The 27,141-nt window shown below is 41.5% G+C and overlaps 1 protein-coding gene across 1 annotated transcript in view; it reads left to right on the forward strand.

Annotated features, from left to right (window-relative positions):
- TMEM170B (transmembrane protein 170B) overlaps positions 1 to 23,215 on the forward strand; it is a 74,563-nt gene extending 51,348 nt beyond the window's left edge. Inside the window, exon 3 of the mRNA XM_029590664.1 lies at positions 22,569 to 23,215. Within this exon, the coding sequence (XP_029446524.1) occupies positions 22,569 to 22,699 (131 nt within the window). The 3' untranslated portion in view covers positions 22,700 to 23,215. The remainder of the gene's footprint in view (positions 1 to 22,568) is intronic.
- Positions 23,216 to 27,141: the final 3,926 nt, after the last annotated feature.

Consider the following 27,141-nt stretch of genomic DNA (forward strand, 5'->3'; position numbering starts at 1 on the left):
TTTTACCTTCTGTAACTACTTGGCTTGAAGAATGCCCTGGAAACCAGGCAGTAGCTCCAGCATGAGAAATAGCCTCCTGATTGACATAAAGTGAAATGCCAGTGGAAGAACACGAGGGGAGCACAGAGACCAGCTTCCTTGTGATTTTTGGGAGCAGTTTGGCTACTTTTAAGGAGAAAAATAAAATAGAAAAGGCTGGCACTTGTAAAAGGATCCTGAGAATGGTGAGAAAAAGCTGTGCTGGGAATGTGAGAACTTTTAAAATGCACTGCTTTTTAGTGACATCATCAGGGCATGAATCTTCTGTTCAAAAAAGGATTTCAGTTGTTATGGTTGGGACCTTTAGAAGGAACAGGATCTGTGACAGTCACTCTCACAGATCTGGCCAAGTTGGCTATTTTTCTGAAAATAATACTGCCTAAAGTATTTTTTGAATAGCAGTATTGATGTGAAACATTTTTCGGCACTGGATTGGGATTTTAATATATTTTAGAGTGGTTTTTCTAGTGTGAATGTATTCTAGTGATTATTGTATTCTGTTTATTTTTGCTGAACAGCCTCCCAGATAAGGGAAAGAATAGTTAAAGTATTGGAGAACCAGGATGTGCAAAGTAAATAGTGCTTCCTTTATAGGATTGCATGCTACATTTGAGAGAGTATATTAGACAGAAATTTTTATAATAATATTATGAAAGCTAAAAGCAGACCGAGTTGGATCAAAGATACATCTCTCAGAGTTAGGCAAAATGAAGAAAGGATACAGGAGATTGAAGAATTGGCAGTTGAACTCCTGGTTTACATGGAGAGGGAAAGATATGCTGGGATCTTAGAGAGGGAAAGATTACTGAAGTAAATGTAATACCTAAAGTTAGAAGCATGATAAGTAACATGAATTGTGCCATAATCTGTATTAAAGCACATCTATTGATATTAACGGATATAAACTGGATACAGTATTGTGCAGCAAAAATTATTACGAAATAATCTTGCCAACAAGGACTCAAGGCCGAAGAACAGGAGAAAGATGATAACGCCCCTTTATAAAAAACATAAAAAGAGAAAATTAAAGCACTGCGTGCAGGAATATCATTGGTAGACACTTACTTCAAAGGATCAAGGACAATGAGAAAAATCCAAAACATAATGCTAAGATATGCTGCATTAACAGAAGAAAAATGTACATTATTTAATAATAAATTGAAAATAACAAGAGAAGCACAGAAGCTTCGAAGGCTATGAAGACAACAGAAAGGAGAGGCACCAAAATAAAACATTTAAAGAGAACCTGAAGCAGTTTTATAGCGAATTGAGGAGGAAAATTAGTGCAGTTAAAATGCTGCCTTCAAAAAATGAAACAACAGTTTTGGAGAAATGTGTATGATAATCCTGTAAAGCATAACAGAAAAACAAAATGGCTTCCCAGCATAAAGGGAATATAGAACAGGCCAACATCAAAACTATGGAATGGCCTGAAGTTACAACAATTGAGCTGGAAGCCAGGTTAAAACAAGCCCCTAATTGGAAGCGCCCTGACCCTGATGAAATGCTCAACTTTTGGCTCAAATATTTGACCTCTCTTCATCAAGATCTGGCTAACTATAACAACCAATTGATCAGTAAGCCAAAATTAACTCCACAATGGCTAATAACAGGAAGAACACTTCTCCTGCCAAAGGGAAAGCCAAATAATGTCCCCCAAAACTATCGACCAATAACCTGCTTGCCTACAATCTAAAAGCTGTTTACTGCAATCAATGCAGATAGAATATATCACCACTTTGATTCTAAATCTTGGCTCTAGAACAGAAAGGTAACAAAAGAGGAGCATGTAGAATCAAAGACCAGCTGATGCTGAATAAAGCTTAGGACCAGCTGTATGCATACTCAAAATCTTAGTATAGCATGGATTGCTTATAAGAAAACCTTTGATAGCATCCCACACTCTTGGATAATAAATTGCCTTGAAATATACAAAGTGAATTCTGTACTGATAGAATACCTAAAAATCACTATGAAAATGTGGCAGGCTAAACTCCCTGAATTATGAAGATGGACACTATATTTAAGATCCAGTGAGAAATATTTCAAGGAGATTCCCTATCACTGCTTTTGTTTTGTCTGGCTTTAAATCTGCTGAGTGCTCTCATTAACTCCTTGGACTTTGGAAATAGCCTTACTCCTAGAGCAACCAATCCAGTTGTAAAGATATCTCACTATTTGTTGATGATCTGAAACTCTACAGTTTTTGTGATGTTCATTTTGCAAAACAACTTCGTGTGGTGATGTCAAAATGACATTTGGTTTGGACAAATATGCGAAGGCAACTTTCCTTAAAGAAAAATTAAGCAAATCTGAAAACATCTCCCTGACTGAAGATTGCAATATAAAGGAACTGGAGCAGGAAGATGTATATACATATCTAGAAGTAAAGAAAGGTGGAACAATTTAGCATAAATTATTGAGAGAAAAAATCAGTAAAGAATACTGTAGGAGAGTGAAGTTGATATTGAAGCGTGTCTCAACAGCATGAAATAAGATACGAGCTATCAACCAGCTTGCAATTCCTACAGTATCATACAGTTTTGGAATAGTAGATTGGCCTCATCAATATCTTGGACATTAAAACAAAGCTCGTACACACCCATCAGGTAATTTATAAGTACCAGTGCATGCTGAGATTGTACATTTAAAGATGAATTTTTAAAAAGTTGCATGCGTAAAAATGAGCACGAGGTGGAGCCAATTTATACATTGGGATGGTACCTTTCAAACCGGCTCATGGGCACACATATACACATATGCATTGGCGCACACCCAGAGATGTGGCCATTTTATAACATGCATGCACATATGCGCATATATTATAAAATAGCCTAGGAGCGCATATGTGTGCACCTAATTTTAAGCTTGTGCACACCCAGCAGCACAAGTCTGCTTATGGACACACAACTGCCTGTATTTTATAACAGGTGTGCATCCTGCTGAGGACCAGTTTCACCAGTTAATCCACCAGTTTGCTCAGTGTTCTCCTAGGTCCTCCAAACCCTCTGGTTATACAGCCTGCACTCCCCTCAGTTATCCCAGACCCCTCAAATCTCTCAAAGATGCCTGCATTTTTTTTAACTTATACATCTTCCCTAGCAAAAATAAAGTTATACGGCACTGGACCTGGGCGTGTGCCCAGGCGAGTAGATACTTGCATGCACATCTCTTGGCCCTACCCTGGAAGACCCATGTCCTGCACACATCACAGCCACACCACACTCCTTTTTCTTCAAATGTGAGATGGGCACACATTACCACTTGTGCGCACATCTGCCCGTTTTATAAAATAGGGTGGGCACACACTAGTGCTATGTGCACGCCCATCTCCTGAGTTTTATTGTAATACACTATTATGAAAAAGACTCAATATATAGCATGTACTAGAAAACACAATATAAATCAAAACCTGCTATGTGAGGAGACTCATTTAGTTTCAAGTAAACCTTCATATGGTGCCACTGTTCAATTTATGGCTATCCTGTGAACACTAGGGCTTTTTAATCATTAGGTTACTTGATACAATTTTTTATGATTCTTCCGAAATGAAGCTATCAAGTGTCAGTCACACTTATCTGAGTGAAGTCCACTGATATTTGATGATCAAGCCGACATTGCAATGTTTCGGAGCTCTGCGACTCCTTCTTCAGGGAAACTCGGCATTGGTATACATGGACGGTTGGTGGACTGATTTGTTGCTTGTGATGCTGTCAGATGAAACGTTTAACATCTACTGACAGAATTTCTAGCGGTGCGGTCAGCTAGCCTTAAAAATAATTGAATTTCGGTGCTGTAGGCTACCGGCGCAGAGAGGGTGCTATGCCCTTAACTGGTCAGAGGCAGGCGTAACTTGTGCTTGCTGGCCGAGTGCTGTGCCGGCGCGCGATCCCCTGGCCACTGTGCCAGAGTCCTCAGCCTCACCTCCCGGACCGCCCTGGATGTCCAGCCACACCCTTGGACCGCCCACCATGCCCCCGGACCGTCTTCCCCGCCCCGCCCCTATCCCGCCCCCTGCCCTCCCAGTCAGAAAAGCCCCGGGACATATGCACGTCCCGGGGCTTTACGCGCGCTGCCGGGCCTTTTGAAAATAGACCCAGCGTGCATAACCCCCCTATGCGCGTAAATCCTTTGAAAATCTGCCCCAAAAAGAATAATTACAGCAATAACAGACTAAGTTGCAGAACCCTAGGAAGACCTCAAAAAGCAGGGTGGGGGGAGAAAAAGGGCTTAGAGCAAGGACTGGATAAAGGAAAAAAGTAAACTAACATCAGAAATCAGGCAGACCCCCCCGTGGGACAGATCTTTCACTACAGTCCTGAACATCAATCTGCCTATGGATAAAACCACTGACTGAAGAAAATTGGCCTCAAATTGCTTAAAAGTTATTAATAGCAAATCGCATAAAGGTGGAAAGGATGTATCACATTTATGAAAACAAATCAAGGATACATCAACGTAGATTCAAGGACTGTCCACAGTTCCAATTTATTTATTTATAAAATGTATAGCCCGCCAATCCACAGATCTCAGCGAGTTACAATAAACATACACAGTATTAAAAGAAACAACTCAGTACAATATTGAGATGTAAGATTTAAACAGACAGGACAAAAGAAATATGCGGCGGCAGTCCCAATGGAACCGGTCACCATTATCCTCCTTCTAATCGTTTTTTTATTGTTTTCTATCTAGATGAAAGTTCTTATATGCTTCCTCCTTCGGGTTTTCAGAAATCCTTCCCGAAGTAGATGCCGGTGTTAATATCATGGTCACATGTTTTTAATTTGAATTCCCTCCGCAGCGCTCCAAAACACATTCAGCATATTCCACACCTCCAGGTTACAGACTCTACCGTTTCAATCTTGGGCTTTTGTCCCTCCCGACACAGCCCTTGTGGCGAAACACAGTCCATGTCAGGGGGACCGAGAGATTTGTCTACAAGCAACTGTTGAATAAACAAAGGATATGTTGATTTAATTAACTTTTAAGTCTGAGTAATTTAAGATAAAGTTCCACAAACTTTCATAGCACTATACTATTCTTTATGGTAAATTTAACCCAACCATAAAGTCTCTCTCACTTGGGAATCCTCTTGGCCCAAAGAAAACAAAGACCTGTGAAATCTTTGAAACAGAGCACAAATTTAAGTATAGGATTCAAAAGTCTCCAAATATCCAGTACTTCCAAGTGATTACATAAAAAAGGAACGCCCTTATCCATCCCCATATTTATTTTATTTATTTTATTTATTTAAGTTTTTTATATACCAACATTCAAGACGGTGGTCCCATCATGCTGGTTCACAAGAAACAAGGGTGAAACTTTACCATTTAACAAAAGTGCAGAAAAGCAGTTACATATAACAAGGAAAACAATAACTTGGAATGAGAAGGGAAATGAAGATTAGATAGTAAAATATATGTATAAATAACATTGTGAGAGGTGGCTATTAACGCTAATACTAGCGGAGCTTGTTGCATGAAGGGGGATTAGATGGGGTTGGAGTTAGGAAAGGCCTGCGTGAACAGCCACGTTTTGAGTCTTATCTTGAATGTTGAGATGTTGGGTTCCATTCTAAGATCCGGGGGAATGGAGTTCCATAATGTTGGACCGGCTGTGGAGAATGCCCGATCTCTAAGCGTGATGTGTCTGGTAGTCTTGGCTGGAGGTACTTGAAGTGATCCTTTGTAAGCATCTCTTGTCGGTCTTGTGGAATGGTGTAATCGGAGGGGAATATGGAGATCGATTGGGGCTAATTGATGGATGTTTTTGAAAATGGTGAGAATGGCCTTGTAGATTATTCTGAAGTGGATGGGCAGCCAATGGAGGTCCATCAAGATAGGTGTTATGTGTTCTCTTCTCATGGTGTTGGTGAGTATACGGGCGGAGGCATTTTGTACCATTTGTAATGGTTTGGTGTGTGATGAAGGGAGACCAAGCATGATGGTGTTGCAATAGTCCAGCTTTGCGAAAATGATTGATTGTAGGATCGTTCTGAAGTCATGTGTGTGGAAGAGAGGTCGTATTCTTTTCAGCACTTGGAGCTTGTAAAAGCAGTCTCTGGTGGTTTTGTTTATGTTAGCTTTCAGGTTTAGGTGATTGTCAATTTGAACTCCTAGATCTCTCACTTGTGTAGTGCTTGGTACGGTAGGATGAGTGTATGTGATGGAGCTGTTTTCTGGAGTGATGAGTAGAAGTTCCGTTTTTGATGAATTTAGTATCAGGTTGAGACTTGTAAGAAGTTGTTTGATATTTTGGAGGCAGGATTCCCAGTGCAACATTGTTTTTGCGAGCGATTCTTCGATGGGGATCAGGACCTGAATATCGTCAGCGTAGAGAAAATGTTTGAGATTGAGGTCAGTGAGAAGTTTACATAAGGGTAACAGATAAATGTTTTTGTTGTCAGCACCCGTAGTGATGCAGCACCCGTAGTGATGCAGCCGTAGTGATGCAGCACCCGTAGTGATGCAGTCCTGGTAAACATGGTCTGTTTTGGGGGATTTATGATCTGTTTATTTTTGACTCACTAAGCAGATTTTGCTGATAATAAACTACCAATTTACCGGGTCATTCCTCAAAATGCATTATGGCGTTAATGCACGCAATAACGCGTTAACACCATAACGCATGCGATAATTACGCTAGTGCGTGGTGCGAATGCAAATTTTTGGAAGGGGTGGGATCAGGGAGGAGTTTGGGCGGGATTTACGAAAATGAGGGGCAATATTGCACCGTGACATAGCACAACACATGCTCCTTCAGCCAGCAGTGCTGACGTCCACTCTGCATTGGCATTTACAGCGGATCCCACTTCCAGTGGCGTTATTGGTGGAACCGTGAAAAAGCTCTCAATCCACGGCTGATGGTCCTCTGATAAGGGAGAAAAGACTATATTCTCACTTTGCATTCCTTTTAGTATGAGGCATTTCAGTAAAGGAAAATCGCCAAAAGGGAAAAGGATTCGGAGAGAGCTCTTTCAGCGCGCTGCTCGGGTGGTTTGCCATCTTGTCCTCTCTGAAGAAAATTTTCAAAGATAATTTTTCTTTTGGAATTAGATAGCATGAGCCAGAGGAGAAAATACTACATGCCTTTTTGAAAACTGAATGTACTCGCACTGTTTTCTTCCTCTGATCTAATTATGCCCACGAGAGTGCCTCTTTTTAATCTGGCTAAAAGTACATGCTCTGTGGAAGTCCCTATATACCTGTAGTCAGGCAGAGGAGGGCAGTTTTTGGACAAGCCAGTTTACCTGAGTAGATAGCTTTAAAAATTGCCCTCTAAAAGTATTTTATAGACCCTTCTATTCACTCTGTAATGAGAAGGATGCACCTGAGGATATTACATTCTTTAGGTCATAGCACTGGTCTCTTATCCAGATATTAGGCAGTGTAACATCTTCTTAGCTTCCAAACTCTACTAAGTTTAAGCTCGTCCAGGCTGGTGTTCCCAGTGTTCTTTGGTAATTGGCTCAAAGCTGATTATTACTTTGAAATGTCTGAAGTTGGAATATAAATCTAAATAAATGAATGTAAGTTTTCAGAAATCTGTCATGCAGTTTTTAAACTGATAAAACAGTTTCCTTTCAAAAGATGAGATTCCATGTTCTACCTCCATAGCATCTGTATATGTTTTCTGGGTGATATGTTTATACTGGGAGTAAATATAATGTATCAACCAAATAATCTTATCATTAATCCTTGTTAATCTGTCTATCTTGCTTTTTAGTTATCTCCTCCTTTATTTCTGATTTCATTAAGTCATAGGGGGTCATTTTCAAAAGGGGTCGCATGTGCGATACCTAAATCAGGGCGGGTTCTGGGCGCATCCGCTCCGGAAGGGGGGGAGTTGGGGTGGCACCGAGGCAGACGCCGCGAAGACGTCGCTGACAGTGAAAAGGTAAGGGCCCTTTTTGCCGCCAGTTTCGCGCCCAATAGCATCACCTTTTACGATGGCACTATTGGGTGCAAAAGCCGGCAGCGATTGCACCGCGGAGGTGTGATCGCTGCCGGCTTTCGCAGGCCTACCCCCCGCTTCTCCACCCCACCCCCGGTTATCGCCGGATTTTCTAAGGTCTGCGACCTTAGAAAATCCAGGCCATAGTTTGCTGGAAAACTCTTGAGTTGTAGATTTGTAGTTTGAAAAGATTTTCTAAAATTTTACATGTTCAGTGCCTTTTGAGATCAAACTTTGAATTGAAATAAACAATAACACATAAAGAGCTGATTTTCAAAGGGTCCCGATTTTCAAAGGGTCTAATTGCGTAACTTTGGGAGTTAGGGGGCCAGATCTGACCCTTTGAAAATTGACTAGGGCTGAATGGCTAAATTTATCTATTTAGATCCAATAGATGGCTAAATTTAGTCAGTAAAAAATGGACAGCCCTGGAGGCATGTTTGGATTGGGGAGAAGACTTAGCTGGCTGGTGGCGATTATGTCCAGTTAGGATAGGAAAGATTTTCATACTCAGTACTCACAAGATTCCTTTCCTCTTCCTGCATCCACAGCAGTCAAAGAAGAACCCCTCCCAACCAGACCCATTCTTTTTCTGCCTGCTCCTGTCTTCCCTCCTTCACCCTCTCCACAGGTCTTCTCTCCTCTCCTTCAGTCCTTTGTCCTTTTCTCCCTCTCATGTTTTATCTCCTTTCTGCTTCTGCTCCCAGTTCGCTCTCTTCACATCCTGATTCTTCTCTACCCCTATCCCTGAGCCTTAGTCCTCAAAACCCCTGCTAGCCACCAGGGGTAGCAGGCAGATGATAGCACTTCATACTTGAGAGATGACCTAAGCGGGAAGTGTGGAATTGGTACCAGGAATCGAGGTACAGGCATGGGATTGAAATTAGGGGAGAAAGTTCCCCTCCAGTGCTTGCCCATAATGCCAGGCTTGTGAAAGATTCTGGCTTTCCTCTCACTTTACCACAATATTAAATTTATCAATATTTGTAAGATAGGCCCATCACTATTCTAGCTGAGGACTTTGATTGGATTGGATGCTGCTGCTTGGGATGCTGTAGAGGCAGCATTCATAATCTCCACAGAGAGAATCTTAATCATTGCTCATTGCTAACATCTATTGGTCATATTCAGGGCCTGCATTTATGTATTCTGTTTCTGCAATGGCTGGTCTACAGTAAATAGGAGGAGATATAAAATAGCAAAAAACTCCCTGGGTAATTCCACATCAAGGTACATGGCACTATAATAGAGACCAGTTCTGATGAGCTAAAGGAGCAGGAGGGAACTGCCAAGCTCATTATGAGTCAAGGCATATATGGTAGCATTTGTTCTAAAAGACACCATTTCACTATGTGTAACCTAGGTATTTTAACAACGGTAACTATTACTCATAGTAGAAGAGTGATTGCTGTGATCATGCTTTCAACTGTGCTTTTAAATACTAGATCAGTAGGTTAAAAAAAATTTCACTGATGGACAAGCAGAAATCTGATATTTGTGTATTCCTAATTCCTGGTTGCATTAAACAATTTCTGTTATATTGAATCAAAGCTGTCCAGCTGATTATTGCATTATGTCTCAACCTCGAATTTAAAAAAAAATGAGGAGGGGGTCTTTTAGTAGGATTTAAGAAAACCAGATTGATGACCTAATGTTGACATTAGAGCTATGCCGCCCTATGAAATGTTACTTTTAATATCTACAAGTCTAAATATATTTATTGTATATTGTCCATAAGGTTTTCTCACACATAATTACTCTCCTAAAGCCGATTTTGAATGGTCTCAGGTATCAACCACAATTTCAAGAATTACACTTGGTGATTTTAGTCTGCATGTGGATGAAAAGCCACAATCGCCTCAGTGCAAGGAATTTCTAGATGATATGGAGATATTGGGATGGAGTCAAGTTATCACTGAACCAATTCATAAATTTGGTCATACATTGGGCATAATTATCTTGAATCTACAATCAGTTTCTTTCAAGCTATCATCTTTTTCTGTGACGTCATTTCCATGGCCTAACCATCGGTTAATTTGCTTTCTTTGTAGTTTAATAACAAATGTTGATATGCCTCAATCAAATAATCCATCTCCAATTAAAAGGGGACATTCTGATATTGTCCATTTGCATGATGAATTGCTCCCGCCCTTTGCTGGTTTGGACCTTATCAATTCAGTGATTGCCACAAATCTTTGGCACACCATAGTACAAAATGTGGTAGCAAATTGGCCCCAACGTCGCAAAAATGTAGCCCAGTTCTCTGCTTCACTACATGGACAGAGCCAAAGGCTTAGATGGAGTGACAATGGTGGAAAACCAAATCTTTGCAGGACCTGAAGTAAATAATTTACAACTGGGAAAATACAGAACTGTATCTGATAGTGCTAAGCACAATTATTAAAATGCTGATGGCTGGGAACAATTCTTCAAACTAAAATATCTGACTTACGATCCAACAGCCAATATTAGGGGGAACAATTTGACTGTGTCCAACAAATTGTGAGGATTCTGCTATTTTTTTTTTTACTGACAAAATAAAAAAAATCTGCATTAGATATTCATAGAAACTGATCACTTCTGGCTCTGTCTTTTAATAGGACCATTTTTCATCTCTATCTAGATAACAGATCACAAATATTATAGCTAGATTAAATTCACTGTCTAGTCCGTTAAATCTATGTGTGACCATGTAGACATCAGCAGTCCAATTTTAAAAAATTGCCAATTTATCTCTGGCTGGAGGTAAGCTACTATCCAGTCTTAAGCTTGCCACAGTCCGGCCAATATTTAAAAAAGCCTACACTTGATGCTGCAAGTTTTTGAAATTATTGTCCTATGTCATCTCTTCCTGCTACAGCAACTAAATGAGTTTATGGATAATGACACAGTGCTTAATCATTACCAAATTTGGACTTCGTAAAACCTACAGTACAGAGACTTTACTATGGTCATGTCTTGATTCATTTCACCATGGTTTTGACAGTAGGCACTGTTATATATTAGTTCGTAGACAGATCAGCGGCACTTGACACTCTTAGCCATAGTCTGTTGTTACCTTGTCTGAAAGACATTGGTATTTCTGGCACTGTTTTCAATTGGTTTTCATCATTTATTATTGAGTGCTCTTTTCAAGTATAAATTGGAGCATCTGCTTTCTCATAGCATCCATTTGTTACAGTACCACAAGGGTTGTTCGCTTTAGTTAATGTATATGTATGATCTCCATCTTCAAGCTGTTATCTGACCTGGAGGTTGGTTATTGCCTCTATGCCAATAATATTCAGTTCTTTGTAACTCATAAGTCATCTTAGATGCAAACATTTGGCTTAGTCTCAATCTGTCTTGTCAGCAATAAAAGCATGGCTTTTTCACAATAGACTTACTCTTAATCTTGAGAAAACCGAGGTAATTATTCTGAGATGTGTTCATTATGAGTTGGACCCTACCATTTTTTATTATGACTGCCATAATATACCCATAGCACATCAGATGCGAGATTTAGGGTTCATTTTAGACTCTGAATTGTCCTTGTGAGCGCAGGTCAAAGCTGTAGTGAAATCATTTCTCTACAAATTATGTATCATTTGTCAACTAAAGCTATTACTTCCTATATCATTTTATCATACATATCTCCAGGCCTGATTTTGACAGATCTGGGTTACAGTAATTCTCTCTATATAGGGCTTCTAAGCAAACGTGTTAAGGTCGTTACAACTTGTGCAAAATTCTGAAGTATGAATTCTTGCCAGGACAAAGCGATTAAAGCATATAACACCTGTTTTATTTTCCCTTCACCAGTTTCCAATTCATTGGTAGGTTAAATATAAACTAATTCTATTGATTCATGAATTGGTGAGTGACACCTCTCCATCGTGGGTATGCTCAATTCCTCAGATTCATAATCCATTGTGCCTTCTTAGATCAGCTCACAAAGCCCTCTTAGATATTTCACCTCTACAACTGACGCACCTAGCAGAAACCAGGGAAAGAGCTTTTCAATTTGCTGGCCTTGTATTCTGGAACTCTTTGCCTGAACATTTACAAGAAATGGTATGCACCCAATTGCTTAAACATTTGAAAACTTATTTATTCCAACAAGACTTTCAAGTTTATAATTAACTATAGAATTCCAATGGAAGCTGAACTGCAGAAAATTAGCCCAATGGAAATTTCCATTCCTTAATTTTATAATTAGTTTGTCATCTTAAATATAAATATTTTGTCAATGTTCTCATGAAGCAGATTTTGGTTGAGGAGCATGGTATTTAGTTAACTTTTATTTATTTATTCCTTTTTTCGCTTTTTATTTTATTACTGGTTTATATTATATATGTTTTACCCTGTACCTTGCCTTGAACCATGCATATGTGCAGGTAACAAATAAAAAAAAATATATATATTTATATATAGAGTGTAGCACTGTTTATCCAGAATAAAAACCGAGGCCATCCTGAATAATTAATTTTTCTGGATAATTGAAGTTCCATAGAATGGGTATTTTCTGAAAAAAGAATTTCTGATAGTGGAAGTTTTTCCAGATAATGGAGTATATAAAGCCATGCAATTTTCCTGGTTAATGGATCAGGGTAGATAAATGATGCTCTATTGTCTACATTTGCATATATGTATTTGTATTAAGAAAAGGTTTTCAGTAAAATCTCTTCTGGGTTATGTAGCTCAGGGCTTCTCAGCCAGTGTGCCTGGGAAAGTTCTTGCTGTGCTAGTGCTGACAGCCTCGGCACAATCCTCCTCCCTGAATATTATTGGACGATGCCCCAAATCTCTTCCTGTTTCAGCCCCTCCCTCCTATCTTCACGGCAACTAGACAGCACTGAGGAAGACCAGAGGGGAGGGGCAGGAGCAAGGAGCTCAAACAGCAACAGTGAAAGGCAGGGAAGAGCCTCTGCATCCTTCAGCCCCTCCCCTCTGGTCCGTTCCCCATCCCTACCTGCTTCCTGGAATACAGGGCTCTTTTCTGCTGAGCTGCCTTTACTTGGAGAGTCTCTGCTCCAGACCTTGGATGTCCATGCTGCAGGGACCTGAGAATCAGATGACAGCAGAGTAGGGATGCAGCCAGGTGAGAATGATTTGTGGGAAGGGAAGGAAGGGGTGAATGCTTGGGGGAGAAAGTAGTGCAAAATGTGGTGAATGTTAAAGGAGGTTAGGAGTATGTAAATGCTTGGGGGAGGAGGCACAGGATGCTGACACAGTATTAGTACTGCTGCTCTTGCTGGGGAGTAGGTGGTAGGTGAAGATTGGAAGGACAAGCTGGGCCATACTAGGGGAGGAAAAAGGGAGAATGGGGGCGGAAGGGGAAAGAGAGAGAGGATTATGAAGGAGAAGGTGAAAAATCATGGGGCAGGAGAAAAGAGAGAGATGGAAGGACCAGGGACTGAGGCAAAGGAAGAAAAGAGAAAGGGCCTTGGATAAGAAGCAGGGTGATGGAGAGGGGGAAAGCGACCCAGGATAGATAATAAGAAAGAGAATCAGGTACTGGGAAGATAGAGATGCAGAAATAACTCAGGAATAGGGAGAGAAAGGGGATATGAGTGAGAGAGAAGGACCCTGGAGTTTGGGGTGGAGGAATTCTGGGAAATAATGGAGGAAAAAGAGAATGAGGAATGGAGGAGAATGAATAGGAAAGGAGACCATCAAGGGAAGAGAAAGTATTAAAATATCTACTCAAAGAAAGAGACAAAGAAATAGGACACCAGACAGAGAGGGAAAATAAAAAAGGAACAGAATGAAAAACAAAAGAGACACAATCAGCCGGAAAATCAAGCCAAAGACATCAAAGGTTGGAAACTTTTATTGCCTGATAGAGAATATTAATATACTGGGACACAGATCAAAGTCTATGAGCTGGACCTATCTCCCACATAGAATTTACATGTTGGGAAAACTTGAATTTTGTTTGGCTAATTTTGATTTTCTGGTTGTATAATTAATTCTATTAAATGCAAGACATACCCACCAGCACAGAGGCTTTGGTATTGGATCAAAAATATTTTGTGGTAATAACATTTAAGAGGTGTGCTTTTAGGTATATTTTGAGAGTAGATTATTACAATTTTCCATATGGAAGGTTTACCAGGCTTCCTCCCTCCCAATAGGGTTGCCAACTTTTCAACAGACCTGAACTGGACACTGAGGACTGGCGGAGGGGGGGGAATGTGTACACTCTGTCCCCCTCATTTGCATAAATTTGCATATCTTTTAGATCCTGTCGTGAACTGAGAGGCCGTGCAGGCAGTAACTAAATTACAATTACAGTATAGTAAATCTTCCATATCAAACAGCACTGCCAGCACTGCTGGCGAGGAAGGAGGGTAAGAGATCGGGAATAGGAAGAGAGGAGATCACAGAGGAGGTAAATGAAGAAAAAATATTGGGCAGGAGGGTTAAAGGAGGTCAGAGAGAGAGGGAGAAGGAGATGTGACTCAAAATGCAATGCTTGGACCCAGCAATGGAGGAGAAGAAGAAATGCCAGAGGCTCTGCAAGCCTGGCCATCTCCCCCTCCTGTTTGACTGCATGAGTGGGTGAATGAGGGGATCCTGAGGGTGTGGTTGCGCCTCTCACACTGCCACCAATGATTCTTTTCTGGGGCACGTGGGTACGAGAAGAGCAATGTGCTGCCATCCCACTAACACCAATACATATTTTTTAAAAGGTCCCTAGTCTCCCATGACAATTTGGCCAGGCTTGGGCAAATCCGCAGCAAGGTCCAAATCCTGCAGCCCTTACTGCAGCCACAAAATTGTGGGCCACTGGGGGACCTGACCTTAACCAGACATTACAATGTCTGGTTATCTTTGTAACCAGACACTGTACAATTTGGTTGAAAACCAGTCTGTCCAATCCAGAGCTGGACAACTGATCACCCTACATCCCACCAAAATGAACTACTCACTTACTATTCATACTACAGGTAACAAGTGTCACAGATTCACCCATCCGAACTCTGGTAACACTGATAAACAAAGTTTTTGTTTCCTTCAGGCATTTTGGTGTTCCAAATAGATTTTTTTGATTCTGATTACAGATATTACTTCGAAATTTGCACATCACATAAAGTTTTTGAGAAACAGCCAATTTTGTGTTACAATAATTGTGAAATTTTAAAACATAATCTCGCATACATATATTTTCTTGTTGGACAGTATTTTTTATGATTTTTAAAATTCATGTCATATTTTTGACAGCCATAAGCAACATAACATGTAACATAGACTAACCTTTTTTTTATTTTTATTATTTTCAATTCAATTAAGCAAGACAATAACATCTTACATCTGTAAATAGAATGATGATAACAAATCTCATATAATTCATAATATGACAATAGCACTAAACAAATACATATATTGTAATAATTAACTAAATTTGTCATCATTCTCTAAAAGGAAATAACAATGAGAGGGGCCTGTAACTCAGGGGAGACCAAAGGTAACATTACATGATAACTGAAATTGGCTTAATGCAGACTGTATATATTATCTGACTTTGTACAGAGGCGCTTCTCTGCAGATATACAAGGATACCACAAGGAATTTAATTGAGGCAAATATAAATTTAATATTACATATCCTTGGAAGGCACAGATGCCAGTCCTTCAATATAGGCAGGGCATTACTGTGTCTTACAGTCTCTTGTGAAAGCTGTATTATATAGTTTCAAATCATGCATAGAAAATGCTTGTGACGAGGATCACTTATGCAATATGACAGTGTAATAAGCTGACCTTCTCTAGCCTGAGAAATCTCCTCCCACCTTAAAAGTTCCTTTGTTTAGCATTGCTTTGATGTGCTCTGTTTCTTATGAACTTCTTTATTCTGTTGATAGATCAATCACTTCATCTCCAAGGGGCAGGGAGAAACTCTGATTTCAGTTGGAATCTCTTGCATCCAGATAAGCAAAATAATGCAGTTTCAGCCATCTGCCATCGATAACCTCCTGGCCTTTAATTATAGGCTTTGCAGAGCCTACAGGTCTTCCAGATATCTTCCAAATTCTTGAGTCTGAGGTCAGTGAAAGGTTCACTGTATACCAGCATGTTCAGTTAAGGCAGACAGCAAAGGACTCTGGGACAAGCTGAGTGAGCCAAAGGCCTGAACCAAAATCTTCATATATCAAGATGATAGAAATGTCCTTTAATAGATCATTTCTGGGATCGCTCTTGCCTAGAAGATGTTATATTTCCACTCCTGGAGTTCAGGAAGGACTTTAATTGCTCCTGGAAAAAGAAAATGTAACACTCATTTTAGCCTCTTATCACACACTTACAGGGATATCTAAGTATAAAAGAATATCCCAATGTAGTTACTTGAGCCCTTAAAGATAGGAAATCACACCTTCTAACCTGTGTCGCCCTAGCAAAGTCAGGAAATATTCAAATAGCTTGTCCATAAAATACTGAGGATATGTTTTTAAAATATCTCATTGTATCATTCAATTCATATTCCATTATATATGAGACAAGCAAAGTGGCCATCTCAAAACCACTTCGGACAAATCTTCAAGAAATTGTGTTAGATTATCAATGCCTTCTGTTTGACCTCCTCTAGGTATTTCTCTGCTAGGGTTAGGAAGGAAATAGGCCTTATTTATGGCAGGTGTTTTTTCTAGATCAAAGCCAAGAATCTGATGGAAATAAGTTTTCAGAGTAGTATATATTCCTTCACCCAGTATCCTGGGGAAGTTAACAAACTGCAGATTCAAATGCCTAGATTGGTTCTCTAAATACTCTGGTCTCCAGGAACATGTTCCAAAGTCTTTTATAAGTTTGAAATTATTTGCCTGGGTTTGTGCCAATGTCTGTTGAGTAACTGACATTTGGCTTCTTAACTCTTGAAATTAAGTGTCAAAGAAAGCGTTTTGAGCATCAACTTTGGTGTTTAGTTTCTCAATTTCTCCCTGGCATGCCTTCATTGAGCTTCCAACGCTCACTATCAAATCCCATAACGTTTCTAAAGTTATTATATCCGGTTTAGGTGGGGGCTAAATACGCTCACCACCCATTCCAGCTTGTGCCTCCCTCAACAGTCCCAGTGTCGTTGCCATTGATCTTCCTTCCAACACCTCTACTTCTTTACCAGAAGGAGAAAAAATTGGCGAAGAAAAAACTTGAAGAGGCAAAACTGTCTCCAGTCTTCCGGGAGAGGAGTGGAAGGTGGGCTGCACTCCACCACTCTGAAACCACCCCCCCCCCCCCCCCCGTCACAGTCGCTCCGGTAACAACATCATCGAGGGCCACAAGCTCCAGGGGAGGGACGCTGGTGATCGGAGCCGGCGGGAAATGCTGATCTGGGGGACGCAGAGTGGTTTCCCCAGGCGACTGTGGTGCTCCCTCGCTGCCAGCTGCAACAGAGAGAGTAACCCCTTATACTGCCGTCCCGACTGCAAATGCGTGGAGGAGGCCATCCGCCTGCATATGCCCGCACGGATGTTAAAATCCGCCACGCATGTGTGTGCGGATATTGTATTTCGTAACATGCACGTGCCAGGAACAGAGTGCGGGTCTTAAATTCGATTCCTAAGAGCATATTGGTCTGCAATAAATATACTGTCTGGAACAATCTGTGTAAGTGTCATTTGTAATCCACACAAATCTGCTGACTTTTTAGGGGGTGGAATACTTTTGCAAGCCACTGTTTGTGCTATGTTATAAACCTTGAGAGTATGCACGTATTTGCAGTATGGTGCATGCATTTTGCCGAGGGAATAAAGGGTGTCTAGGGGCTTTGTGGAGCGAGGTTCAGAAGTACACATGCAAGTTGCTATTTTGTGAGAGGTATTCACGCATACATTAACATTTTTACACCAGCTAATGGTTTTGTGCAGTTGAAATCGAGCTGGTCTTTTGACTGCACTTTTTGGGTGGGAAGTCTGAATGAGCTTGTAAGAGTTCAGGGTGAAGTGCTAGAGGATCTAGGTGAAATGGAGAAGGACTGGGTGAACTGGGGGAGGTAACAGCAAACTGGTAAGTCCAAGTACAGGCACAAGTAAGTATTTTAAGAATGGTATACATGCATACTTTATAAAATACCCGCCTCTATGTTTAAATCAGGGTTACTAAGCAGTCATGTTAAATATTTTTACATGCCTAAAATATATACCCGTATGTTTATAAAATAGATAGATAAAGTGTTTGCTGCCACTGGAAATATATGTGTTTACTATAACATATGCACATACTTTTGGGACAGATATATGCGGTATTTTATAAACTGTGCAGCACCTGCCACACAGTTTATAAAATAGTTGCATAATCTCCATACATCCACTTACAAATGCAGATTTTCTACTGCAAACTTATTTTGAAAGTAGGGCTCAAAATGTCTCAGAAGGTACCTTAAAATCAATCTAACATGACCATGTTTTGTCTAAATCCCTGCTTCAGCGGATTGCAGATTTTGATATTAGATTTAAATATGTGCCTTTAAAGATCTGAGCTCAAAGCAAGTTAAAAATTCAGGTACAGTTGATAATTAAAAATATGTAAAAATTAAAAAAAAATGTAAAATATCATTGTAAATAGCTTGAGCAAATATTTGCTAAGTGGCTTCTCAGTAGCACAGTAAAAAGGCTATGAGGGAGTCAGATGGACCATTAGATGATCAAGGGGTAAATGGGCACTTAAGATGACTAATTTAGTTCATTGCTTTGGTATTCACCAAGGAAGATGTAAGAGAGAGATACCCATGCCAGAAATAATATTCAAAGGTGATGTTTCAGAGGAAATGAAACAAATTGTCAGTGAACCTTGAAGATGTACTAGTGCAAATTGACAAACTAAAGAGTAGCAAATCACCTGGACCAGATGGTATACATCCCAGGGTGTTGAAAGAACTGAGAAGTGAAATTGTGGATCTGCTGTTGGAAATTTGTAAACTATCGTTAACATTATCTATGGTTCCTGAAGACTGGAGAGTTGCCAGTGGATCAACAATTTTTAAAAAGGGATGAAGGGATGATCCAGGAAATTACAGACCATTGAATCTGACTTCTGTGCCAAGCAAAATGTTAGAAACTATCATAAAGCACAAAATTACTGAACATATAGATAGGCATAGTTTAATGAGACAAAGCCAACATGGATTTAGCTAAGGGAAGTCTTGCCTCACCAATTTGCTACATATGAATAAAGGTGAGCCAGTTGATACAGAGTATCTGGATTTTCAGAAAGCATTTGACAAAGTCCCTCCTGAGTTCTTCTTAGAAAATTAAAATGTCATGGGATAGGGGGTAGTATCCTATTATGGATTGCCAATTGGTTAAAAGTTAGAAAAAGAGAGAGTAGGGCTAAATGGTACATTTTCCCAATGGACAAAGGAGAATAGTGTGGTGGCTCAGTGATCTGTTCTGGGACCACTGCTTTTTAATAAACACTGGGGCGGATTTTCAGAGCCCTGCTCGCCTAAATCCGCCCAAAACCGGGCGGATTTAGGCGAGCAGGGCCCTGCGCGCCGGGAAGCCTATTTTACATAGGCCTACCGGTGCGCGCAGAGCCCGGGACTCGCGTAAGTCCCGGGTTCTCCGAGGGGGCGTGTCGGGGGGGCGGGCCCGGTCGTCGCGGCGTTTCGGGGGCGTGTCGGCAAGCGTTTTGGGGGCGGGTACGGGGGCGTGGCTACGGCCCGGGGCGGTCCGGGGGCGTGGCCGCGCCCTCCGTACCCGCCCCCAGGTCGCGGCCCGGCGCGCAAGAGGCCCGCTGGCGTGCGGGAATTTACGTCTCCCTCCGGGAGGCGTAAATCCCCCGACAAAGGTAAGGGGGGGGTTTAGACAGGGCCGGGCGGGTGGGTTAGGTAGGGGAAGGGAGGGGAAGGTGAGGGGAGGGCAAAGGAAAGTTCCCTCCGAGGCTGCTCCGATTTCGGAGCGGCCTTGGAGGGAACGGGGGTAGGCTGCGCGGCTCGGCGCGCGCCGGCTATACAAAATCCATAGCCTTGCGCGCGCCGATCCAGGTTTTGGGGCGGATTTTAAAAGGAGCGCGAATAGCCTACTTTTGTTTGCGCTCCAGGCGCAAACAAAAGTACGCTGGATTTTAGTAGATACGCGCGGAGCCGCGCGTATCTGCTAAAAACCTGGATCGGCGTGCGCAAGGCTATGGATTTTGTATAGCCGGCGCGCGCCGAGCCGCGCAGCCTACCCCCGTTCCCTCCCAGGCCGCTCCGAAATCGGAGCGGCCTCGGAGGGAACTTTCCTTTGCCCTCCCCTCACCTTCCCCTCCCTTCCCCTACCTAACCCACCCGCCCGGCCCTGTCTAAACCCCCCCTTACCTTTGTCGGGGGATTTACGCCTCCCAGAGGGAGGCGTAAATCCCCGCGCGTCAGCGGGCCTCCGGCGCGCCGGGACGCGACCTGGGGGCGGGTCCGGAGGGCGCGGCCACACCCCTGGGCCGCCCCGGGCCATAGCCACGCCCCCGGACCCGCCCCCGGACCGCTCCCGACACGCCCCGAAAACGCCGCGCGGTTCGCGCCCGCCCCCGACACGCCCTCTCCGAAAACCCCGGGACTTACGCGAGTCCCGGGACTCTACGCGCGCCGGTAGGCCTATGTAAAATAGGCTTACCGGCGCGCAGGGCCCTGCTCGCCTAAATCCGCCCGGTTTTGGGCGGATTTAGGCGAGCAGGGCTCTGAAAATCCACCCATTTTAGCAGATACGGGCGGCTCCGCGCATATCTACTAAAATCCAGCGTACTTTTGTTTGCGCCTGGAGCGCAAACAAAAGTAGGCTATTCGCGCTTCTTTTAAAATCCGCCCCACTGGGTATAAGTGGGTATAACTGGGTATAAAAAAGTTTGGATAAGTTCCTAGAGAAGTCCATAAACTGCTATTAATTAGATAGCAATAGTAGCTTGAGATTTATTTAATGATTGGGTACTTGCCAAGTACTTGTGACTTGGATTGGCCACTGTTGGAAACAGGATGCTGGGCTTGATGGACCCTTGGTCTGACCAAGTATGGCATATCTTACCTTATTTACTTATCTATAAATGACCTGGAAATGGAAATAAGTGAGGTGATCAAATTTGCTAATGACTCAAAATTATTCAAAGTTGTTAAATCACAAGAGAATTGTAAGAAATTGCAGGAGGACCTTGCAAAACTGGGAGACTGGGTATGCAAATGGCAAATGAAATTTAATGTGGACAAGTGCAAAGTGATGTACTTAGGGAAGAGTAACCCAAATTATAGCTACACAATGCAAGGTTTCACAGTAGGAGTCTCCATGCAGGAAAAGGATCTAGGTGTCATTGTTGATTATACGTTGACATCTTCTGCTCAGAGTGCAGCAATAGCCAAGCAAGCAAATAGAATGCTATGGATTATTAGGAAAGGAGTGGAGAATAATGCCTCTGTATAGCTCCATAGTGCAACCTCATCTTGAATATTGTACAGTTCTGGTCATCATATCTCAAAAAAGATATAGCAGAATTAGAAAAGGTACAGAGAAGGGTGACTAAAATGATAAAGGGGATGGAACAATTCACCTATGAGGAAAGGCTAAAGAGATTAGGACTCCAGCTTCGAGAATAGATAGCTGAGGGGAGATGATAAGAGGTTTACAAAATGAGTGGCCTGGAACGAGTAAACAATCAGTTGTTTACTCTTTCAAAAAGTACAAAGACCAGGGGACACAATGAAGTTCTAGGTGATGCATTTCAAACTAATAAGAGAAAATATTTTTTTATTCAATGCTTAGTTAAGCTCTGGAATTCATTGCCAGAGGATGTAATGAAAGCTATTAGTGTAGCTACATTTAAAAAAGGTTTGGACAAGTTCCTGGAGGAAAAGTCCATTAACCATTAAGGAAGTGTTGCAGAAATCCACTGCTTATTCTTAGGATATGCAGCTTGGAATCTATTTAGCCATTGGGATCCTGCCAGGTACTTGTGAACTGGCTTGGCCACTGTTGGAAACAGGATACTGGGCTTGATGGACCCTTTATCTAACTCAGTATGGCAAGTCTTATGTTCTTAAGATCATACATAAGAGATGCTGCTGTATTCACAAATGTTCAAAATATTCTTCGTCAAATGGTAGTTGTCTGCTGTGTATTGTGCAAGTGAGAAACTGCTTAGCAAGTATTTGCTCTTCCATTTGACTATAAATATTTGTATTTGTCTTTTAGTATATTTTTTGAAGTAAGCAATTCCCTGAGGCGGGCATTTAAATAAAACATGATCATGTTGAATTGATTTTTAAGGTACTTCTCCCATACAGAGAGTTTTAAAATTACCCTCTAAGTGCCTTTTCATCAATGCAGTAGAATTAGCATGAGAGACTAATTGTCTAAATAATTTACTTTGTGTTGTGCCATTTTCCTAATCTCTTGTATCCTTATTTATACTTGCCTTTATTACTGAAATCTATTAATGGTAGCAGACCATACTTGTCTTGTGCATTGCATAAAACAGTAAAACTGTTTCTAATTATAAAAAAAGATGTTAAGGAACAATAAACCATTGTCTTAATAGGCACGTTTGTGAAAACCGTTCGCAGTCCTGGTGGTCAGCTCAGTAATGAAGTTTCTTTTCTCTTTCCTCTCTTGTTTTGTTGACTTTTGATTGCAGGTGCAGCAGTTGCAGGTATTTACAGAGTAGCCGGAAAGAACATGGCCCCTTTGGAAGCACTAGTGTTTGGCATTGGACAGACAGTGTTCACAATTATCATCTCATTTTCAAGGATGTTGGCCACGCTCTGACAGTTCCAGAGATGCTTTCTTTGGCCACAGGAAAGCTCCCGCGAGGAGCAGAGCTCTCCCGAGTGAGGTTTCAGCAGTTAGTAGGTTAAGGTTTCTTTGGAAGAAGCAGAATTTCACACTTGCCTTGCACTTCAGGATTACAGCCCCGGCCCGTAACGCTCTTTGGCATTGGAGCTGTTGCATTGCTGTGTTGCACTGCACCTCACGTGCCTCGGCTGCCAGAAAGGGGCAATTCCGTGGGTTGCAGGGTTTTTTTGCAAAGCTGCGAGACAGAGTACCGTCCAGGTCAATCAGTCAGGTTCACCTTTTGCACCAGTGTCCACAGTTCTCAGCAGCACACAAGGAATTACAGGGACATTTCTTAAACAGTGTTACATGTGCCAAAATTCAAAGTTCTTTTGTTGGTGTTTTTGCTTTTTTTAAATTTGGATAGTTTGATGGTTTGAAATATTGTAGTAACATATGAGTGCTGTGAACATGTTTCCGAGGAATTAAAGTACACTAGCAAGATTGTCAGCTTCCTGGTTTCATTCCTGTGTTGTGGCTGGGTAATACCTCTGGGAGTGCTGAATATAACCTACATCAGCATGTGACTAACTGCACTGCTTCATTTTAAGATGCTGCCTGAGCTTGGTGAGGATATAGGGCAGCTCCTTAGCTGTGTGTTCAGCCCATGAAAGTCCTTTTCTTGTGCTCAGTACTACTTTTGTGTAGAATGCGCATGGAGGGGAAATCATTGCAAAACAATTGGTATGCCAGCTGAAGCAAAATATAGCCTATGCTTTTGTTCCAGTGTCACTAGTAGGATTGAGAAGCTTAGTGATTCCCTGTGCATATCCTGTTCCAGTGTTTGGAAGTCAGTACAAGTTATTCAAGACAAAGACTTTGTGTGGCTGACACTGATCAAGTAAGATGTTTGTGTCAGGTATGTATACACGAAAGGGAGACATTTACAATATTAAATTACTCATAAATTATTTTGTATGATACGGATCCCTCAGGGCCCCATTCTCTGCTCTTCTCCTCACATTTCATGCCTGGAACAAAAATATCTCTTGTGAAATTAGACTCCTGATGTGTTTGAGTTGTGAGGAGGGGGATCCATTTTTTTGGAGATGCATGTCACTGTGGTCTTGGAGCAATATATTTCCACCTTGTGTATAATGAAATCAAAGCCTACAATTCGCTGTTCATTCTCTAAATTTAAATATACCTGATCAATATCCTAAGATAGGCTCTGAATACAAATAATGCACATATACAAAAGAGAAAACTGCACAATATATTTTGCAGAAACAAAACCTTTTGTTATCCATTGGTTTATACAGAAATATATGTTATACCCCCCCCCCACACACACACACACACCCTTTAAGGTTGTGATTTTCAGTGCATACTCAGTACATCTGTGGATTTTGTAGTTAGCTGTTAACATCACCGTTGACATGAGTAGCAAAGTTTGTGAATATTTGCAGTTTATAACAAATGCAGAGAATGGCCACAAATTGCCAGCAGGCCTAGAAGATTGTCATCGTATATCTCTGCATAGAGTACATATACAGTGTAATTTTAGTTTGTCAGAATTACACTGAAAATAATCAGTATTAATGTAAATCATCCAGTTGTTCAAACAAAACAAGTTTGCATACCTTAAATGGTGTTCTCCATGGACAGCAGGATGAATTAGCCTTGATGTGTTTTAGCATGATTAGTTCAGCGCTGCTTGTTGATGGAGAAATCATAGTCATTCTTTCTGGCAATGTGGCACTTTTGAGAGCTCTTTTGCTTTAGAATAGTACTTTTTCTGGGTCTGAGTTACTAGAGGGCACACAAAATAGAATGTAAGCACACCTGTTATAACTGGCATTAGCAGCCATGTCACTAAGCTAGTGCCATGCAAAAATGTGCCCACAATAAAAGGGATACACTAAAGGGAGTGTAGGCCTTTTAACAGATATGTACTCTGAATATTTAAATCCCTCACAAAGACCAGTCCAGTGTGTGCATTGGTGGTGCCAATGTTAACTTTGTAGCAAGGTGAAGACTTTGGAGGGGGTGGGGGCACGGGTTTTGGGTCTAGAGGACTGAGGATGGACTAGAGGCTCACTATGATGTTTAAGGGGGAGATAGGAAAGAGGTGCATCAGAGGGCATTTTGGGTTGTCTTGTTGGGCAAAAGAAGGGAAGGAGGGATCAGAGGACATTTCTGGTTGTCGGGTGAGGGGAAGCATGGGATGGTGACTTGAGAGGCAATGGGGAGGCTCCATTGGCCACGTTTGGTTGTAGAGGGGTAGGAGAGATGGATTGGGGAATTGTGTGTGTGTGGGGAGGGGGTGCATGCTGGTTTATTTTTATAAAGAAGGCCCTGAAGACATGGCCTCTAGTATGCTAAAATTTAACACCAACCCTGAGCAGGTGCTACATTTACCAGGACTCAACTTCTTCAGTAAATTTTGCATTGGATCAGACAAGGGTGAGAATAGCAAATGACCTTCATTTGCCCTATTTTAATATCTACCATTTGTATTCATTTGAATCTGTCAGTGCTTAACGTAAACAATGACAGTGGCCTTCAGGGACTTCGCCCAGTGTTTCAGTGAATAACAGATAGGGGTCTGCTTTAGTTCAAATATATTGTTTTGAAAAGTGAGTAGAAATGAAATGTATTAAACAAGCATGCAGGTAAAATAAAACAATCATTTGGGAGGAACAGGATTCTGCATACTCTGATTTTAAGGGGAAAGGAGAGAATGTAGCCATACCTGGCAAATCTGTTTATCTGCATAAACTTAATTTTCATTTGCATTACAAATATTCAGATAAAGTCAATCAATAGTAGACTAGCTATGTTATCAGTTTAATTTTCTGTATATCCAGACCACTGAATCAAGCAGTCATAGCAAAGTTCATCTGTCTTTGTTAAAAAAGCAAAAAAGAAAAGAAAGTGGAACAGGTGGTTTTCCATTGGTACCAGTTGTCAAGTTCATTTTCGGGCACTTTTGCAGTGGTGTTCAGAGCCCATACAGACTAAGGGGGTCATTTTCAAAAGGATTTACATGCTTAAAACTGGGTTTTACATGATTAAATGCACTTTATGCATGTAAGTGGGCTATTGAAAATTGCTACAATATATGCCATTGAATTGTCCATAGGATATTTACATGTGAGTGCACTTAACATGGGTAAATGGCTCTTGAAAAATGCTATGATAGTATGTTACGTTTATGTGCATAACTCCTCTGAAAGTTACCTCCTAAGCATTTGAAAATTACTGTAAAAAGACTCATCTCCATATCTGGAAACTTCCTTATGTTTTGCTCACTCTGATATTATGCAATTAGTATTGGGAGGGGGACGGGAAAGGGAGATAGACGGGGGATGTCAGGCAAAAGGGAGTGAAAGGAGAGCAGTCTTTTTCTGGTATATATAATGGTGCTAAAGATTGTTTCTTGACTATAAACCCTTTTTACAGATAGTTACCACCAACTACATAAGTAGGAGAAAACAGGAGGTGATCGCCCCCAAATAATTACGAGTGTTCACTGAAGAAAGAGTTGGTGAAGGACCCTAGATAAATGTCAGGAATATAATAACGGAGAGGATGACCCCCACTTCATTTACAAATGATAGAGCTTGAATGGAACTAAGAAAACTGAAAGTGGATATTGGGATATTAAGATAGTTTAGAGAGATTTGGGGACTCCAGTGCATTGTATTCTACAAGTTTATGGAGGCAGGAGTGTTTCCAGAGTACTGGAACTGGGCAGACATTATTCCAGTTCACAAAAATGAGAGTAGGAAGGAGGCTAGTAACTCAAGCCAATCTGTCTAACTTCACTGGTGAGTAAATTAATGGAATGACAACTAAAGGAAAAGATAGTGGCTTAACTCAAATCCAGCAGATTTCATGATCCAAGTCATTTTGCCCTTTCCAGATGGAAATCATTTTTAACAAATCTGATAAATTCTTGGACTGGTTGACCAAAGAACTAGCTCGGGTGAATGCTGGATGTGCTATACTCAGAGCTCAGTCAAGCCTTTGATACCATTTCACATAAGGAGACTCACAAATTAGCTAAGCAATGTAGAGGTAAATCAGAATATGGTAAAGTGCGCTAGAAACTGGTTAAGTGATGGGCATCCAGGGTCAGCGCATGCAAAGAGGTGCACAATTGTGCACCTTGAGTGCGCCAAGCCCGCTCCAAGCCCCGCTGCCTTCCCCTGCTCCCTCCCAGGCCGCTCCGAAATCGGAGCAACCTCGGAGGGAACTTCCTTACCCCCCACCCCACCTTCCCTTCCCCTACCTCCCCCTCCCTTTCCCCCCCCCCCCCCCCCCCTACCTTTGTTTTTTGGGGGTTTTTTTAACTTACTTCAGTTTTGGCCGTGCAGAGGCCTCTGGCCATGCCCCCGCCCCGCCCCCAGACCGCCCCTTTTGTAAAGCCC

This window comes from Rhinatrema bivittatum, chromosome 2, assembly GCF_901001135.1.
Source record: "Rhinatrema bivittatum chromosome 2, aRhiBiv1.1, whole genome shotgun sequence".
Taxonomy (NCBI): Eukaryota; Metazoa; Chordata; class Amphibia; order Gymnophiona; family Rhinatrematidae; genus Rhinatrema; species Rhinatrema bivittatum.